Genomic DNA, 18,544 nt, shown 5'->3' with positions numbered 1-18,544 from the left:
GATACTTTATCTCTGGTGTTGGGGCATGTCTGTGGCCCAGGGGATCCGTCAGGAGGAAAGGTGTCAGTAGCTGTACGATACAAAGCAAAACTCTGAGGCTGTGGCCCATGGGTTGCTCAGACTCCACGGAGGGAAAACTCTCCTTGGAGGAAGAATTGAACAAAGCCCTCGGGGGCTAGAGGTGTGTTCATGCCCAGACACTGTCACTTCCTCCCCTCACATCTCAGGGCTCTGGTTGCTAACAGGGTGGCTGTTTCCTGACTTGTCTCTCTTGGAAAGCCAGGAGGTGATGGGGCTCCTCACTGTTACAGATTGAAGGATTTTCCAATGTGGGTCACAAACCTTCTCTCCTGTCGCATTAGAGGAGCGGGCTGAACTGTCATGTCTGAAATTCTCCAATAAATATTCATACCGTGGCAGGCCTCCGTTGGGGCAAAATTTCAGTCCAAATGCTTAGCAACTGTCAAAATGATTAACAGCTAAAATGAAACCTTCTAATTGACAGTGCCAGACTGTCTGCACTCAATGTGATGCTCCCAGCAGCTATAATGGTCAATCTGTTGCTCGTGAACAGGGTTATTGCCAACAGGAGGGAGTTGTGCGAGGGGCACTGTCCTGGTGAAGGAGGGGCAATTTACAGGAGCTTCGGATAAGTGGCTGCCTGGAGTGTGTGTGTGTGTGTGTGTTTGGGGGTTCTAGGCTTGTTTTTGTTTGTTTGTCAGTTTGTTTGGAGATTCGTGTGCAGCGCTGTTGGTCTGTTTGAAAGGCCGTGTGCTCAGGCTGGCAATTGGAAACTGTGAGCCTAAATTAGGATTTGAAATCTAAAACAATGCTCATTGGTCAAACTGCAGCCAAAGGAAGGGGCTAGGAAGACTAGGGAGCTTGCAAACAGGGCGATTACAAACAGGAGGGAGTTCTGAGAGCGGAGTACGGAAGGGACGCTGAGAGAAAGCTGGCTACTTTAGACATTCTTTTAATCTTGATCCTAAATTATAACCCAAAATTTAAATAAAACCCCCATATATAACTTTATTATTCATCAGAGAGAATGCAGGCAGAAACCCAGCACTAGAAACCCATCATAATATATATGATTATCTATCCCATGGAACTTCTTGCCATAGGAGGTTGTGAAGGCTCGGACTATATCTTTACAAATCCATGCTGGCTGTTCGCTATCACCTTATTATCTTCCAAGTTTTTGCAGGTGATTTCCTTAATTACTTGATCCATTATTTTTCTTGGCACAGCAGTTAAACTACCTGGTCTGTAGTTTCCTGAGTTGTTTTTTTTCTCTTTTTATAGATGGGCACTAGATTTTCCTTTACCAGCCTTCTGGAATCTTTCCTGTCTTCCATGACTTTTCAAAGATGATAGCTAAATGCTCAGATACCTCCTCTATCAGCTCCTTGAGTATTCTGGGATGAATTTCATCAGAATGGTGATTTGCAGACATTTAACTTTTCTAGGTGATTTTTAACTTGTTCTTTTTTTATTTTATCCTCTAAACCTACCCCGTTTCCACTAGCATTCAATATGTTAGGCATTCTTTCATCAGACTTCTCCATGAAGACTGAAACAAAGAAGTTTTTAATCATATCTGCCATTTCCAAGTTTCCTGTTACTGTTTCTCCCTTCTCACTGAGCAATGGGCCTACACTGTCTTTGATCTTTCCTTTGCTTCTAATACATTTATAGAAAATCTTCTTGTTTCCCTTTATGCCTGTAGCTAGTTTGAGCTCATTTTGTGCTTTTTGCCTTCCCAATCTTACCCCTGCATTCCCGTGTTGTTTGCCTATATTCATCCTTCGTAATTTCTCCTACTTCCTATTTTTTATGACTCCTTTTTTTATTTTTAGATCATGCAAGATCTCTTGGTTGATTCAAGGTGGCCTTTTGCCATATTTTCTATCTTTCCTAAGCAGTGGAATAGCTTGCTTTTCGGCCCTCAATAATGTCCCTTTGAAAAATTGCCAGCTCTCTTCAGTTGTTTTTCCCCTCAGTCTTGCCTCCCATGCGACCTTAACCACAAGCTCTCTGAGCTTATCAAAAACGGCGAGGAGTCCTGTGGCACCTTATAGACTAACTGAAGTGTTGGAGCATAAGCTTCCGTGGGCAAAGACCCACTTCGTCAGATGCATGTCTGACGAAGTGGGTTTTTGCCCACGAAAGCTTATGCTCCAACACTTCAGTTAGTCTACAAGGGTACGTCTAGACTACAGGGTTTTGTCGACAGAAGTTTTGTTGACAGTATCTGTCGACAAAACTTCTGTCAACAAAGAGCATCTAGACACATTCAGTTCTGTTGACAAAGCAAGCTGCTTTGTCAACAAAACCTTGTAGTCTAGACACAACCCTACATGCAATAACACCTTCTGTCGACAGAACTCTGTCAACAGACGGTGTTATGCCTCGTAAAATGAGGTTTACCAGCGTCGACGAAACTGCTGAGTTCTGTCGACATTATGTCGACAGAACTCAGCGGTAGTGTAGATGCAGGTATAGTTGTGTCGACAAAAGTCCACTTTTGTCGACAAAACTCAGTAGTCTAGACACACCCCAAGGTGCCACAGGACTCCTCGCCATTTTTTGCAGGTTCAGACTAACACGGCTACCCCTCTGATACTTGAGCTTATCAAAATCTGCCTTCCTGAAATCCATTGTCTCTAATTTGCTGTTCTCCATTTTACCATACCTTAATACCACAAACTCTATGATTTCATGATCACTTTAACCCAAGCTGCCTTCCACTTGCACATTCTCAACCAGTTCCTCCCTATTTGTTAAAATCAAATCTTGAACAGCTTCCCCCCAGCAGCTTTTTCAACCTTCTGAAATAAAAAAAAATTCTACAATGCAGTCCAAGAACTTATTGGACAGTCTGTTCCCCACTGTGTAAGTTTTCCAACATATGTCTGGATAGTTGAAGTTCCCCATCAACACAAAAGCCTGTACTTTGGATGACATTGTTAGTTGTTTAAATAAACCCTTGTCCACCTCTTCCACCTTTTTATGTGCCCTGTATTAGACCCCTAATATGCCATCACCCTTGTTTCTTACCCCTTTTAGCCTAACCCAGAGACTCTCAACATGTCTGTCTCCTATGTCCATCTCCACCTCAGTCCAAGTATGTACATTTTTAAGATATAAGGCAACACCTCCTCCCTTTTTTCCCCGCCTGTCCTTCTTGAGTAAGCTGTACCCTTCTATACCAATATTCCAATCATATTATCCCACCAAGTCTTTCTGATTCCAATGATATCATAGTTGTATTTATTTATTAGCACTTCCAGTTTTTCCTGCTTATTACCCATACCTCTTGCATTTGTATATAGGCATCTAAAACACTGATTTGACCTTGCCTCTCAGTTCTACCTCGACCCTCCTTTCTCTCTGCTATTATAGCCCACACTCCTCCCCTTTTCTGACCCATCTCCCTAGTCTCCTTGTTCTTTTCTTACCCATGGGCTTTGGTCACCTGTCCCTGTCGAACCTTGTTTAAAGCCCTCCTCACTAGGTTCGCCAGTCTTTATCCAAATACACTCTTCCCCTTCCTTGAAAGGTAAAAGCCATCCCAGCTTAGCAGTGCTTCCTGGAATACCATCCGGTGGTCAAGGAAGCCAAAGCCCTCCTGGTGACCATCTTTGCAGCCAGGCATTCACCTCCAGGATGCACCTGTTTCTGCCCGGGCCCCTTCCTTTGACAGGAAGGATCCAAGAGAATACCACCTGTGCTCTAAAATCGCTCACCCACACTCCCAGAGCCTGTAGCCACTCTTGATCCGCTCAGCATCACCCCTCGCAGTATCATTAGTGCTCACATGGATGAGTAACATGGGGCAGTAGTCAAAGGGCTGGGTAATCCCTGACAATGCTTCTGTAATATTTCAGATATAGACCCCAGCAGGCAGCACCTTCTGTGATGACATGTCAGGGTCACAGATGGGCACCTCTGTCCCCCTCAGAAAAGAGTCTACGACCACCATTACCCTACTTTTCCTATTTGCAGTGCTGGCATCAGACCTCCCAGCCTTGGGGGTACGAAGCTTCTCCTCCTCTCTTGTAGGGCGTGATTCCTTATCTCCTGTAACAAGAAGAGCATAACGGTTTGCTAGTACAACAGCAGGAAGGTTCAGATCAGGGGTGGAGCACTGCCTGGTGCCAGAACTAACCAGCTGCCAGTGTCTCCTCCTCCACCAGCGGTGCGTCAGCAGTACTGTGTACTGGGACAGCTACCTCAGCTGTCTCCACATGAACACTGTCCAGTTCCTTCCATTTTTCATTCAGCTGGGTTTAGACCAAAAGTTTTTCACCAGTAATGACTGTGGCATTTTGACTTTTAACTGTCTCATGGACTCTTAAAGCAATTGCAATTATCCTTCCTGGGTTTTTTTTTTCTAATTTTTTTTCTCCCAATCATTTCAGTTGATAATTTCCATCAACAATGGGAAAATCTGTTGAGGGACTTCACGTCCCTAGATAGAAGAAGCTAGGAAATTTCCCTCTTTTTTCCAGGTTAGTGCAATGATATTAATTGTTTATTATCCTCTCTTCTAGCGTACTCCCCTTCTTTGTCTCCTCCCTAAACTAAACTGTCCCTGATGTTCAGTCTGTCCACAAAGGGCAGGCACCCCCATCCTCACAGCCTGTCCCACAAGCCCCCTTTACATCAGCCGTGTCCTTTCCAGAGGCTGAAGGATGAAAACTGAGCACATGTCCCAAGCATCTCAAGATCGTCCTGGATTTAGCCATTGCTTTGACCAAGAAGAGTTTCTATGCACTTAGGGTACATCTACACATGCTCCCTATCTCAAGATAGAGATGCAAATGAAGCAGTGATTTAAATATCCTGTGCTTCATTAGCATGATCTCTCCAGAGTGCTAGTTTGAAACAAAGCCGTTTCATTTTTTGAGGAGTTTCATTAGTTCAAACGAAGGGCTTTGGTTCCTATTAACATGGCACATCTGTTTCCAAATAGCTACATTTTGAACTACTGCGCCAGCGAGATAATGCTAATGACGCGCAGGATATTCAAAACACCACTTAGTTAGCAATTTTGGCACACTACATTTGCATCCCCATCTTGAGATAGGGAGCAAGAGTAAACGTGCCCCCACTGGCTATGACCCCCAGGCCTTTTCATTGTTTGTTCTAACTGGGGTGATTCCCTCTGGCACAGGTCTTGGAAAAGGTTTGTGGTTATTTGGAGTAAGCAGGCGAAAGTGAGGCCCTCTACAGCACTGGATCACTAGCCTGACTTCCCATGCACTCAGAAATATGCATGGATAACAAGGGCCCCAGCACACTTTTTCCAACTGGTGCCTATGAAAGTTTCACAGGTCATGCACCATTATTGAGAACAGAGCTCCATCAAATATGAAATTCATATTAAAATTCAGGTGTTCATCAATCATTGATCCGAAAAATGGAAATGTTACATTTCCGTGTATTAGGAGACCAATCTGACCCAATCATCACAGTATCTACCAGTCTTGCCTGTGTTGTCTGATATAAACTTTGCCTTTCCTTCCAGGACTTTTCCTACAACCACCACCCAAGAACAAGAACAATAGGAAATCAGGAATACATACACTACACAGAGGAGGCATTGCTTTACCTCACAGTTCAACCCATTCTCTTCTACACCATGTCAGATTCTAACACAACCAAAGTCATCAACCCTTCCACCTTCATTCTGCAGGGTATTCCTGGCCTGGAGACAGCCCATGTCTGGATCTCCATCCCCTTCTGCACCATGTATGTTATAACCCTCTTGGGGAATGTCACCATCCTGTGCATCATAAAGATGGACTTTAGCCTCCATGAACCCATGTACTATTTCCTCTGCATGCTGGCCATGACTGACCTGGGTCTGTCCACATCCATCGTGCCTAGAGCACTGAGCATCTTTTGGTTCAATTTCAGGGAGATCGATTTCAGCATCTGCCTCACTCAGCTGTACTTCATTCACTGCTTCATAGCGATAGAGTCTGGAATCCTCGTGGCCATGGCTTTGGATCGTTACGTGGCCATCTGCCATCCCCTGAGACATTGCACCATCTTGAAAAGTGCCACGGTGACCAAACTTGTCCTGGCCGTGGTGCTGCGTGGGATCATGATCATACTTCCATTTGTCTTCCTAGCGAGACAGTGGTCATACTGTGGAACTAACATGGTCCCCCAGCCATATTGCGTGCACATGCCGGTGGTGGGGCTGGCATGTGGTGACACCCGAGCCAGTAGTTATTACGGCCTCTTTGTGGTATTCTCTCTGAGTGGTCTGGATGTGTTTTTTATTGTTGTGACCTATATTCACATCCTCAAGGCAATCTTCAGACTCCCCACAAAGGACGCCCGGCTCAAAACATTCAAGACCTGCATCTCCCACCTCTGTTCCATTTTAGTGTTTCACATCCCAGGTCTCTACTTCTCCTTCTCGGGACGATTTGACAAGAAGAAGCCTCACCCTGTTCAAGTTCTTATTGCCATCATGTACTACATAATGCCCCCGATGCTAAACCCCATCATCTATGGTGTGATGACTAAACAGATCTGGGGTCGGATGCTTCATTGCTTTGTTCACAAAGGAAACTAAGTGCTCTGGCTCACAGAACATGGCTTGTGCTGGCTGGGGAGATGGTGCTTGGCCCTCTTCACCAAATGGCTCAGCCACAGAGTCATTCAATCCTGTCCTGATTTTACTGTGCTCTGCCAGTGAGAAGAAATGGGGAATTGGGCTGGGTGGAAATCGTTAAACACTTAGGATGTCCAAGTGTCCATTTTCTTGTAACTGTATCCCTGACTCCTGACTAGTTCCTCAAACACTGACCCCTAATTGAAAACCATGCACTGGGACTAAATTTATAATTATAGGTGACTCCTTTCCTTACACGGAGATGGAGTGGCCTCCCACATATGTAGAGGGGAGGAACAGCATATAATCCACAATACTTGGTGAAGAATGTGGGCAGCCTGCTAACCCTTACACTAAATGGTCCTGTGCACTCCGCACTAAAACTGTGCCTAGTTGGAGATATGGAGCTTTGGACCAAGCAGGCCTGCCCCTCACTTTCCCCATTGACCATACTGCTTTTTGAGATAAATGTTCTTGCAGACAGTAAAGCATTTTTTTTATTATTCAAGACTGAGAGAACAGTGGGTCGGGAGAGGGCTGAATCGGTCAGCCATCCTCTTGATCCCCCACCTTCTTGGAGTATATGATATGGTCTATTCATGGCTCCCAATTGTAGTAAGATGAGGGCCTGAAATATAAGCCCATGTGTCATGTTACTGGATTTTAAGGAGAGTAGCCAGATCACTGCTGCACTCAGGGGGGGCTGTTTGCCCTAAAAGGGGTCATGTGAGGTGTCAAACGAAAGCGTATTATCTATTGATTCTGTATATGCTCTTCATACACCTGTATACTGTCTGTGTGTGAACTTATAAACATACACTCTGTGTTGATGCTGAAAGATTCTCTGTCTGAAGCAGAACAATGGGAAAAGTTACAAGGACAGTCAATCCAGGAGTCACTCTGTATGAAGCCTAGCCCTAATTTCGGTCTCAGTTCAGATGATGATGTGCTTTGAGCAAGGCCATATGGTGCCTAGACAGCGGGCACTTTCCTGCAGGGGCACAGAAGTCTTGGGGGAGCATCACTACACACATGGTCCCGTGACAAGCCGACATGGGAAGATCCCAGCCAGGCCAAAGGATGGGGCAGCTCAGCCTCTTTCAGAGTCCTGCAGAGACAGAACTTCTACCCCGGCCCGTTGCAGGGTCTTGGAGGAGATGTGTGTGAGTGGCAGATGCCACTTGCTGGATAGAGTGCTACTAGGTTCCCTCCTCTTCCTCTCCCTGGCAGGTTCCTATGCAGGAGATCCGTCTTCTTTGCATCACCATGCTTGATTGGAAGCGAATGTTTCCTGAGTGAGGGCATGACCCTGGGCCAGGTATGACACTGCCGTGTGTTTCCATGACGCCAGACTCCTTAGTGGTGGTTTGTTGTGGGAAGGCATCCCTCCACACAGGCTGGAGTAAGGCAGGCCTCTCCGGAAATCTTCTGAGAAGGACAAAAGGGTTCCTGTGTGAGAGCGTTATGGGGCTGAGTAGACCGAGCAAGGAGTATGCTGCCCCTCGCAGGCCACCACTTGCTTCTACGTGTAGATAGGGAAAGTTATGGATCTTATGTGAAGTGCCTTCTCTGGCTTTGTCCAAAGCCTGGGAGACATCCTGGGAAGGAGACTGGTTCCACACCCTGGAACCAGTGGCATGGCCCTGGCTGGTGGGCACGGTCACCTGGATGGCCTCCTCCTCCTCTTCCATCAATCATCATCATCATCATCATCATCGCCTGCTACCCATTTGCAATTATATAGGGGATAATAAGTCGATAAAGAACAGTCAGTATGGATTGTCCAAGAGCAAATCTTATCAAATCAAGATGATAGCCCTTTTCGTTAGGGTTACAAGCATTGTGGATAGGGAGACGTGGTAGATGTCATATATCTATACTTTAGTAAAGTTTTTTAGTCTTTTAGGACCTTATTAAAAAGCTAGGGAAATACAACAAAAATGGTGTCAAGTATCAGAGGGGTAGCCGTCTTAGTCTGAATCTGCAAAAGCAAAAATGAACAACAAAAATGAAGCTTCTAGTAGGTGGGTCAATATCTTGTTGGATAATCATTTGCAGGCCCTGGTTATTGATGGTTCACAGTCATGCAGAAAGGACATAACAAGTGGGTTCTACAGGGATCTGTTCTGGTACCAGTTCTGGTTTATATCTTCATTGGTGATTTAGATAATGACATAGAGAGCATGCTTATAAAGACTGCAGATGATACCAATCTGTGAGAGGTTGCAGTTGCCTTGGAAGAGGGTCATAATTCAAAATGACTTGGAGAAACTGGAGAAATGGTCTGAGGAAAACGGGATGCCATTCGCTAAGTCTAACTGAAGGCAATCCACTTAAGAATATTAAGTGGATCTTCTTAAGATCTTCTTAAACATTCCATGACACGTGTAAACATGGGAAATGACTGCCTAGGAAGGAGTGTTATAGAAAGGGATCTAGGGGTTATAGTGGACCACAATGAAAATATGAGTCAACAGTGTGACACTGTTGCAAAAACGCAAACATAATCCTGGGTGTGACGGAGTGAGGTCACAAAAGACCCCTTGGGGATGCATCCCGGAGTGCTGACAAGGCCACTGCCACTCGGCCCTCCTGGGCTAGCTCCGTGGTCTCCCCCAGCCAAAGCATGGAGCTGAGATCTCTGCCTCCTCCTGGACTTGATGACCTGTGAAGATCTCTTCCTGTTCTCAGTACTGCTTCTATCGAATGGTCCTGTGATGGATAGGAGGAGTGCTGACCAGCATTCAGCGATTAACAGGTTAAACTCAAGTCTCCCGGGAGTGTTGACTGGGAGCCAGAAGTGCCAATGGCAGAGAGACTTGAAATTTGAATTGAAAAAATACATCGAACTGCTGTTTTCTTTGTGTGAGTTTTAAGCTAGGAGATGGGGGAAACATGAGGAATTGAATCAGGCAGAACTACCATGCCTGCAAGGAATACTGGGCATGGAAAGTGACTAGATCTTGATGCGTGGATCTTGAGTAGATAGGAGAATGTATATTTAGTCGCAATCAGGTTATTTTCTTTATTTTGTTGTTTGGTTAAACTTTTCTGTGCTAAGTCCATGTGCCCCTCCCCTATTCAGCTGCACCCAGAGATACTATTTTTCTCTGTGTTTTAATCTGTCCTTTCCCCTGATGCTCTGTACTACCTAGCAACCAAGTATGCTTTATCATGTATATCTTTTTGTTTTGTTAATAAAATCACCTTTTTTAAGGTGACAATTTGATTCTTCTGTCCTGAAAGTTAACAGTGGGTCTATGTCTGCATGCCTAAGACCGAGAGGTCAGCCATCAGAAACTGCAGATTCTTTTCTCTTTTTTGTCCCCTTGTGGTACGAGTGCTTGGGGGTACCCCTCTGGAAGAAGTTCAAGTGCTTCTTCCTGGGTTTAAGAAGGGGTTTTGTTTTGTTTTTACACTTGATGGTGGCACCCTGTCTCCTAAGTCCAGGGAATCTGTAACCTTGGGGAGTTTTTGAAAGCAGCAGCCTATAGAGGCAAGGTATTTAAGGTATCTTGTAGTCTCCTACCTTCTGCACTTGTAGTGCTAGAGTGGGGAACAGCCCTGACAGGGCCATTCTCACTGTAAACCATTTGAATCTCTTCATAGAATCATAGAACACTAGAACCGGATGGGACCTTGAGAGGTCATCGAGTCCAGTCCCCTGCCCTCACAGCAGGACCAATCTAGACCATCCCTTATAGATGTCTATCCAACCTACTCTTAAATATCTCCTGCTTTAGAGATTCCACAACCTCCTTAAGCAACTTATTCCCGTGTTTAACCATCCTGAGAGGCAGGAAGCTTTTCCTAGTGTTTAATCTAAACTTCCCTTAGGGTATGTCTACACTGCCATCCTAGTTCAAACTAGGCTAGCTAATGTAGGCATTCTAACCAGCAAATGAAGCCCAGGATACTTAAATCCTGGGCTTCATTTGCAAGTTTGAATGCCTATATTAGCCACCCTAGTTTGAACTAGGGTGGCAGTGTAGACATACCCTTACTGCGATTTAAATCAGAGATTATCTTTTCCTCAAACCTCGGCCCAGCATTGATCCTCCATCCATATTATTACAGTTCACCATTTTCCAACTCTTCTTGTGTATCCTCTTATAGTGGGGGAGGCAGTTTCAAAATTCAGCTGAAAACTGATCATACTTTGCATCCCATTGCTTAAATCACATTTCCCCAGTGTGGGAGTCTTTACTTTAATTTTCCAGGTTCTCTGTAAAAATATCAAATTAAAGATTGCAGAACAATGTGGCATGGCCACATGTTTTTGTAGGGCCAACCAAAGTTTTTAGCTTACAAAAAAAAATAACCCAATTTACAGATTATTGCCTTGAGCACTGGGACATTAAGTTCCTTAATTACCACTAATGGCTTTCACTAGAAGACCTAGGATCAAAAATAGAATTACAATTTTGAGTAATCAGAGGATAATAACTTTTTCTAGATGTTCCAACCAATAAGTGAACTAAAGTCTTTTCACAGTGGCTATCACTTGAGACCTAACTCAAATTATCTTGACTGTGATGGTTGAAATCATTAACAATGGATTCTACAGAGTCCTTAGAAGTGCTGAGGAAGTTGGAAATGAGTTGACAGAAACCAGGAGAGCCAATAGAAATAGACTATGAGAGTCTGAAGTGGAAGCAGTGACCTTTCTGTTCCTATTGTTAATGAACCTAGAAGGACATGAATTAAGCCAAGGGAGCCAAGAGTGGAGAATCTAGCGACATCCATGTGTAGGACTTAGACTTGGAATGGCAGAGATGTGAGTAGAACAGGGAATGTTTAGTTAAATACGATCAGGTCATTGTCTTTATTCTGGGGGTTGTTGGACTTCTCTGTGCTGAGCAATGTAACTCCCCCTTACACAGTAACTTTTCAAACTGAACTCCATGGAAGCAAGTCTCTGTGTTTTAAACTTTTTTTGTTAGTTGCATTATAACATCTCACAACTAAATGTGTTTTCTTTCTTTAGTTAATAAAAAAATCACTCTTTTCAGGGCATGATCTGATTCCTGTGTCTTAGAAGGCGGGAGGTTCCGTGTGAACGTGCCTAAGATTGCAAAGTCAATTGCTAAGAGAAATGGAAGGGTTTTTTCAAGCTGTGTCCAGGGAGAAGGTTAAGAGCTGGAGGGTACCCAACAAGAAAGAATTCCCAAATGCACCTTTCTGGGTTTTCAAAGAGCTTTTGGGTGGTGGCAGCAACACCAAGGTAAGGGAATTGGGGAGTTTTTAAACACAAGCCTCTAGGAGCAGGATATTTTTAAAGTCTCTTGAGGGTTCCCATCTTCTACACTGGAAGTGCCAGACAGGGGAATAGCTTTGACAACACTTTGTATTTCTAATGCCACATATTAGCAAGACACATGCACAGAAATGGAATATACACACTCTGGGAGTCACAAGCTTGAATGGTTGGTTACTTGCCCCATTTTGTGTATTCATGGTCTAAATTATATTTCCATACAGATATGGGACAACGTGTCACACTCCTCCATTTGTATATATAATATATGTGTGTGTGTGAGTGTGTGAGCACACACTACAGTACTACTCATTGTTTCTTTAAAGTTACAGACTAAGGGTATGTCTAGACTACAGAGCTTTTCCGAGATACTGAAGATATCCTGGAAAAGCTCAGCCACAGCCAAGGAATGATCTCCAACATCCATGATCTCCACACTAAATGCAGGTACATGGCTGTCTACCGACAGATGGCCGACAGCCTGGCTACCAAAGGCCACATGCAGAACCAGGAGCAGGTGTGCGTGAAAATCAAAGAGCTGTGGCAGCCAAGGCCACAGCAGACAGCTTCCAAAAAGGGGGAGACCCAGACCGCTTCTCCTATTTTGATGCCCTGGACCACATCCTGGGGGTCAGATGGTCCGTGCCCCCCAGGTGGTCATTGACCCTGGGGCAGAGGGCCCTGATCAGGGCAAAGAGGAGGAGGAGGACAATGGCCAGGAGTCCCAGCAACCTGAAGGGAGCATGCCATGCAAATCGGAACCCAGAGCTGTGCCAGTAACCCTGTCACCTGTGTCATCTGAGGCCAGAGAGGCCTCCACATGTGTGTGCCATCACTGTCCCCTTATGTGGGATGGGGGGAGGGGAGAGGGAGCCCAGGGACTGCGTGTGTGGGCCTTGCTGACCACAGATCATACAGCAACCTGTGCATGTGCTGCACCAGCTGTGGCATGTGGCCCGGGCTGCCTGACACACAGTGGCCTGGTCTGTTACCCACACACATGTATGTATGACAGCACATGACATGCTCCTGACCCCGGGCAGAGACACTGAACAATGCCCTCCCTCCAGAAGTCCCCTCTATGCAGAGGCATAACATAAGAACATAAGAACGGCCATACTGGGTCAGACCAAAGGTCCATCTAGCCCAGTATCCTGTCTGCCGACAGTGGCCAGCATCAGGTGCCCCAGAGAGGGTGGACCGAAGACACGATCAAGTGATTTGTCCTCTGCCATCTCTCTCCAGCCTCAGACAAACGGAGACCAAGGACACCATTTTATCCCCTGGCTAATAGCCTTGTATGGACCTAACCTCCATGAAATTATCTAGCTTCTCTTTAAACTCTATTATAGTCCTAGCCTTCACAGTCTCCTCTGGCAAGGAGTTCCACAAGTTGACTACACGCTGTATAAAGAAGAACTTTCTTTTATTAGTTTTAAACCTGCTACCCATTAATTTCATTTGGTGTCCTCTAGTTCTTCTATTTAGGGAACTAATAACTAACTTTTCTTTATCTGCCCTCTCCACACCACTCATGATTTTATAGACCTCTCTCATATCCCCTTCAGTCTCCTCTTCTCTAAACTGAAAAGTCCCAGTCATTTTAACCTCTCCTCATATGGGACTCGTTCCAAACTCTTATCATTTTAGTTGCCCTTTTCTGAACCCTTTCTAAGGCCAAAATATCTTTTTTGAGGTGAGGAGACCACATCTGTACACATTATTCAAGATGTGGGCGTACCATAGTTTTCTACAGGGGCAGTAAGATGTTCTGGGTCTTATTTTCTATCCCTTTCCTAATAATTCCTAGCATCCTATTTGCCTTTTTGACCACCGCTGCACTCTGTGTGGAAGTTTTCAGAGAACTGTCCACGATAACTCCAAGATCTCTTTCCTGATTTGTCGTAGCCAAATTAGCCCCCATCATACTGTACGTATAGTTGGGGTTATTTTTCCCGATGTGCATTACTTTACACTTATCCACATTAAATTTCATTAGCCATTTTGTTGCCCAATCACTCCATTTGGTGAGATCTTCTTGGAGTCCCCCACAGTCTGCTTCTGTCTTGACTATCCTAAACAGTTTGGTATCATCTGCAAATTTTACCACCTCACTGCTTACCCCTTTCTCCAGATCATTTATGAATAAGTTGAAAAGGATTGGTCCCAGGACTGACCCTTGTGGTACACCACTAGTTACCCCTCTCCAATCTGAAAATTTACCATTTATACCTACCCTTTGTTTCCTGTCTTTTAACCAGTTCTCAATCCAAGAAAGGACCTTCCCTCTTATCCCATGGCCATGTAATTTACACAGGAGCCTTTGGTAAGGGACCTTGTCAAAGGCTTTCTGAAAATCCAAGTGTACTATATCTACTGGATCCCCCTTATCCACATGCTTGTTAACCCCTTCAAAGAACTCTAATAGATTAGTAAGGATTTTCCTTTACAAAATCCATGTTGACTTTTGTCCAACAAATTATGTTCTTCTACGTGCTTCACAATTTTATTCTTTACTATTGTTTCGACTAATTTTCCCGGTACTGAAGTTAGACTTACCGGTCTGTAATTGCCAGGATCGCCTCTAGAGCCCGTTTTAAATATTGGTGTCATGTTGGCTACCTTCCAGTCATTAGGTACGGAAGCCGATTTAAAGGATAGGTTACAAACCACAGATAATAGCTCAGCAATTTCCCATTTGAGTTCTTTTAGAACCCTTGGATGAATGCCATCCGGTCCCCCTCCTCCGCCCACACCCACCCACACTATATACAGCACAGGGGCATGGGTGCAGTCCCGGGCCAGCTCACACTCCTGGGGATAACAGGACATGATGGTGCAGAGACCTGCCATCCTTGCCTTGCAGAGGGGGCTGGGTTTCCCCCACTGTGTCCCCAGAGATAACTGAGCACATCTCTGGTTTCTCCACAGCCACACCAGACACAAGTGCAGGGCACACCACACCGCCCAGGACAGATTCCCACACCCGGGCCAGCAGGAAGACCCGCCACCTGGAGGAGTACCACCAGCAGCACCTGGCATTATATGCTAGGCAGGTCCGCTGCCAGGAACCCTGGGTGGAGGAAGACCTGCAGTTGCAGCAGGAGGGCTTGCAGAAGCTGCTGGACCAGGGCTGTGCCATACGAGATCACCTGCAGACCCTGGTTCAGAGATTGGTGCCTGCTCCCGCTCCAGCCCCTGTGCCCCCCCAGCTATTGCTCCTTCTCCCACTCCTGCTCCCCCTCCCACTTCTTCTGCTCCCTCTGCCCCCCTCATCCCACCCATTCCTCCCCCTTACCCCCCCCCCCAGGGATTCTGAGGCCCCTGAATGATCAGTGCTGCACGACAAGAGGGCCGGCAAGACCCCAACCCTGAGTTTCTCCTCCCCCTTCTTCCCCTTGCCTCCCCCTTCCCGCTGCCTCCTCCCAGGTGTCTCTCTCCCCTCTCCCACCCTCTCTTCTATCCTCTCTCACCTCCTTTCCCAAGTCTCACCAGGGTTTCATTCCCCCCCTCCCAGTTTTATGAAATAAACAGAGTTTGTGTTTCTGAAAATACGAGTATTTTATTTGATATCAGGAAGAGAGGCTAGGGAGGGGTAAGTTGAAGGACATGAATTGGGCACGAGCCCTCGGTGGGGCAGACGAGGGAGACTCTTACTGCTCCTCAGGGTGGAAGTTCTCCCACAGGGCCTCCTGGATAGTGACAGCCCCCCGATGGATGTCCCAGATAGCAGCCTGCAGAAGGTTCAGCCAGGCTGATAGCAACGCATCCACAAGACGCACCGGAGTGCCAGGGGCAGTTCTGGCTCCATGTTACAGAGTGTTGTGTTGACTTGAGTGAGGGCAACCAGAGCACTCTGGGACACAAATGCTTTGCCGTCCTGCAGCGAGGCTGGCAAGAACCGGCTGGCTGGGGTGTGTGTGTGTGTATGTGTGTCCCTTTAAGCACAAGCCTCAGGTAGCCTCCGGCAAGAGCCACACAAAGACACTCCTGATCTGATGCCCTATCCCTGATCTGGTTCCGGCCAGCCTTAAATCCTAATCAGGGTCCACTCAGTGTGGACGCAGCATTTCAAATTAGGAAAACGCTAATTGGAAATTCATTTGTAGATGTATTAATTTGAATTAACTATTTCGAATTAAGATATCTTAAATTAACGCTATAGTGTAGACATACCCTCATATATGTGTATGTGTGTGAGAGAGTGCACACGCCCTACAGTACTACTCATTGGTTCTTTAAAGTTACAGACTAAGGGTATGTCTGGACTACGGAGCTTTGCTGGGATATCGAAGGTATCCTGGCAAAGCTCTGCCACATCTAAGGAATGCGTCTGCTTTTCTGAAAAAAAAAATCAGAAAAGCAGATGCCTTTTTTGGCATCCCTGTAAACCTCATTTTATGAGGAAGAAGGGATGTTCCAAAAGAGGGCCGGGGTCTCTGAAGGCAGGGGAGAGGAGTACGGACATTAATCCTGACTGTCCCATTCATCTGGGGCCATCCAAGCAGGAAGGTTCCTGGTCACATGGCAGAAGTTCCTGTCCCAGCCCTGGAAAAGAGGGAGCCCAGGTGAAGCAGGAATGGAGGTGGGGAAGATCCAGCCAGTGTCAGGAGGAGGGGAGTAGAACAGAAATGGTGAAGAGCTGGGGGATGGTGGGAGAAGAGGCGATAGAGGCAGGGACACATTGGACTAGGTGGGTAGATGGAGGGGCTATGGGGGAATAGGTGGCTGGGGGCAGAGCCCTGGGCACCAGCTGCCAACAATGAGAACGGCCGTAACCCTGAGAGTTACAGAGCCGTACGCAGACTGATTCCACCATGGGTCACCCTGATCCAGCACAGTAAGGGAAGGACACAGCATCGGGCTGACTGCAAAGCACGTGAGTTAGGGAAGAGGGCCCAGCATCAACTTATCAGCTAGGGAAGCAAGGAGCTTGGTGAGAAAGTCAGAGCACCAGGAGAAAACGTTAGACTATTTCTGAGTAATGAGCCCGAGCAGCCGGCCCCGTATTTGTTTGGTCTTCACCCCGTAGATGATGGGGTTCAGCATGGGGGGCAGCAGGAGGGACATGCTGCCAATGAGAACAAGGACGTGCTGCGGAAAATTCTGCCCAAAACGGGACATGAGGGCGGAGAAGACACTGGGCATATAAAAGATTATGATCACACAGAGGTGGGAGCCACAAGTCCAAAAAGTCTTGAGTCGGGCCTTCTTTGTGGGGAGTCTGAAGATGGCCCTCAGGATCTGCATGTAGGAGATGGCAATAAACACCACATCCAGACCCATCACACAGAACAGCCCGAAGAGCCCATAGTAACTACTGATGCTGGTGTCGGCACAGGCCAGCTTCACCACAGTGATGTGCATACAGTACGGTGCATTGATGCTGATGGAGCTGCAATATGGCCATCGCCTCGTCAGGAAGGGATAGGCTAGTGATTCTATGCCACTGCGCAGCACCACGGCCAGGCCAATCTTAATCACCACAGGGTTGGTCAGGATGGTGGAATGTCTCAGGGGATGGCAGATGGCCACGTAGCGATCAAACGCCATGGCTGCCAAAATCCCAGACTCGATTGCTGTGAAGAGGTGAATGAAGAACATCTGGGTGAGGCAGGCATTGAAATTGATCTCCCTGGAATTGAACCAGAAGATGGCTAGCATTTTGGGCAGGGTGGACATAGACAGGACCAGGTCGGTGAATGCCAGCATGCAGAAGAAATAGTACATGGGCTCATGGAGGCTGGGCTCCGTCTTCACAATGAACAGGATGGTGAAGTTCCCCACAATGGTGATGAAGTACACGATGCAGAAGGGGATGGCAATCCAGACATAGGCCTCCTCCAGGCCAGAAATGCCCAACAGGATGAAGGTGGAGGGGTTGATGAAGTCGGTTGCGTTGGAATCTGACATAGAGTAGGGGAGATGGTGTCCAACTCTGAGGCAGAACGGTTTCTCCTACATCTGCTGTATGTTCCCTGGACTTCCTTTATATGCTCAGGCTCTAGGGGGATGGTCACAGAACCTGGATGGAGAGATGATGTTAACAGGAGACATTACATGCACCTCTGAAGGCTCTTTTCACTGCTCTTCGCACAGTGATGAGACATTTCTGTTATTCAGAGAAAATAAATTATTAAACACTGATGAGAATTCCATATTTTACGTGTCAATCATCCCTGAACAAAATGATGTGGGAAAACCTAATATGCAGGGGAGGGGAACAGGTCTGTGGACGTGTTTTCCCTCATTGCTCCTTAGTGAAAAGAAAACCAGCAGAGGGATTGCATGTCGTACGGATTCCCTGTTCATCTGGTTGCTCAAAATATGAGGGTGATGGGGTGAGGTCAGAAAGGACCCCTTGGGGGTTATTCCCAGGGTGCTGACACAGCCACTGCCACCCACCTTTTTGATCTCCGGGGCTTCTCAGCACCTGATCCAGCTGGTCCAGCTCTCTGGTCTCCTCTAGCCAAGCCCCTGAGCTGAGGTCCCTGTGCCACCAAGGAGCAGTACAGACCCTGAACCGCTTCAGGTCCAAGGCGAGTGCAATTTTGGGTCAAGCTCCCTGGGATACCTCTCCTCAAATGGGATCAAACCCCAATTAATTACTTGGGTAAGCCCCCTTTCGCAATGAAAGGGGGAATGTGCACACT

General features: G+C 46.5%; 2 protein-coding genes across 2 annotated transcripts; one reads left to right on the top strand and one right to left on the bottom strand.

Moving 5' to 3' along the window:
• The first annotated feature begins 5,647 nt into the window (after positions 1–5,647).
• On the top strand, positions 5,648–6,595 carry LOC142818614 (olfactory receptor 52E4-like). Its single transcript, XM_075899574.2, has one exon. The coding sequence runs from the start codon at positions 5,648–5,650 to the stop codon at positions 6,593–6,595; it is 948 nt and encodes a 315-aa protein (XP_075755689.2).
• A 10,267-nt stretch (positions 6,596–16,862) lies between these two features.
• On the bottom strand, positions 16,863–17,804 carry LOC142818606 (olfactory receptor 52R1-like). The gene has a single exon (XM_089773888.1). The coding sequence runs from the start codon at positions 17,802–17,804 to the stop codon at positions 16,863–16,865; it is 942 nt and encodes a 313-aa protein (XP_089630014.1).
• Between the last annotated feature and the right edge of the window lie 740 nt (positions 17,805–18,544).

The sequence above is a fragment of the Pelodiscus sinensis genome, chromosome 1, assembly GCF_052426305.1.
Source record: "Pelodiscus sinensis isolate ZL-2025 chromosome 1, ASM5242630v1, whole genome shotgun sequence".
Lineage (NCBI taxonomy): Eukaryota > Metazoa > Chordata > Testudines > Trionychidae > Pelodiscus > Pelodiscus sinensis.
The sequence above is the reverse complement of the archived record's forward strand: the minus strand, read 5'-3'. Positions and strand labels throughout refer to the sequence as shown.

Bases quoted from the DNA above. Each gene is read 5' to 3' on its own strand.
- LOC142818606 (XM_089773888.1), bottom strand. From the start codon at position 17,804: ATGTCAGATTCCAACGCAACCGACTTCATCAACCCCTCCACCTTCATC.
- LOC142818614 (XM_075899574.2), top strand. From the start codon at position 5,648: ATGTCAGATTCTAACACAACCAAAGTCATCAACCCTTCCACCTTCATT.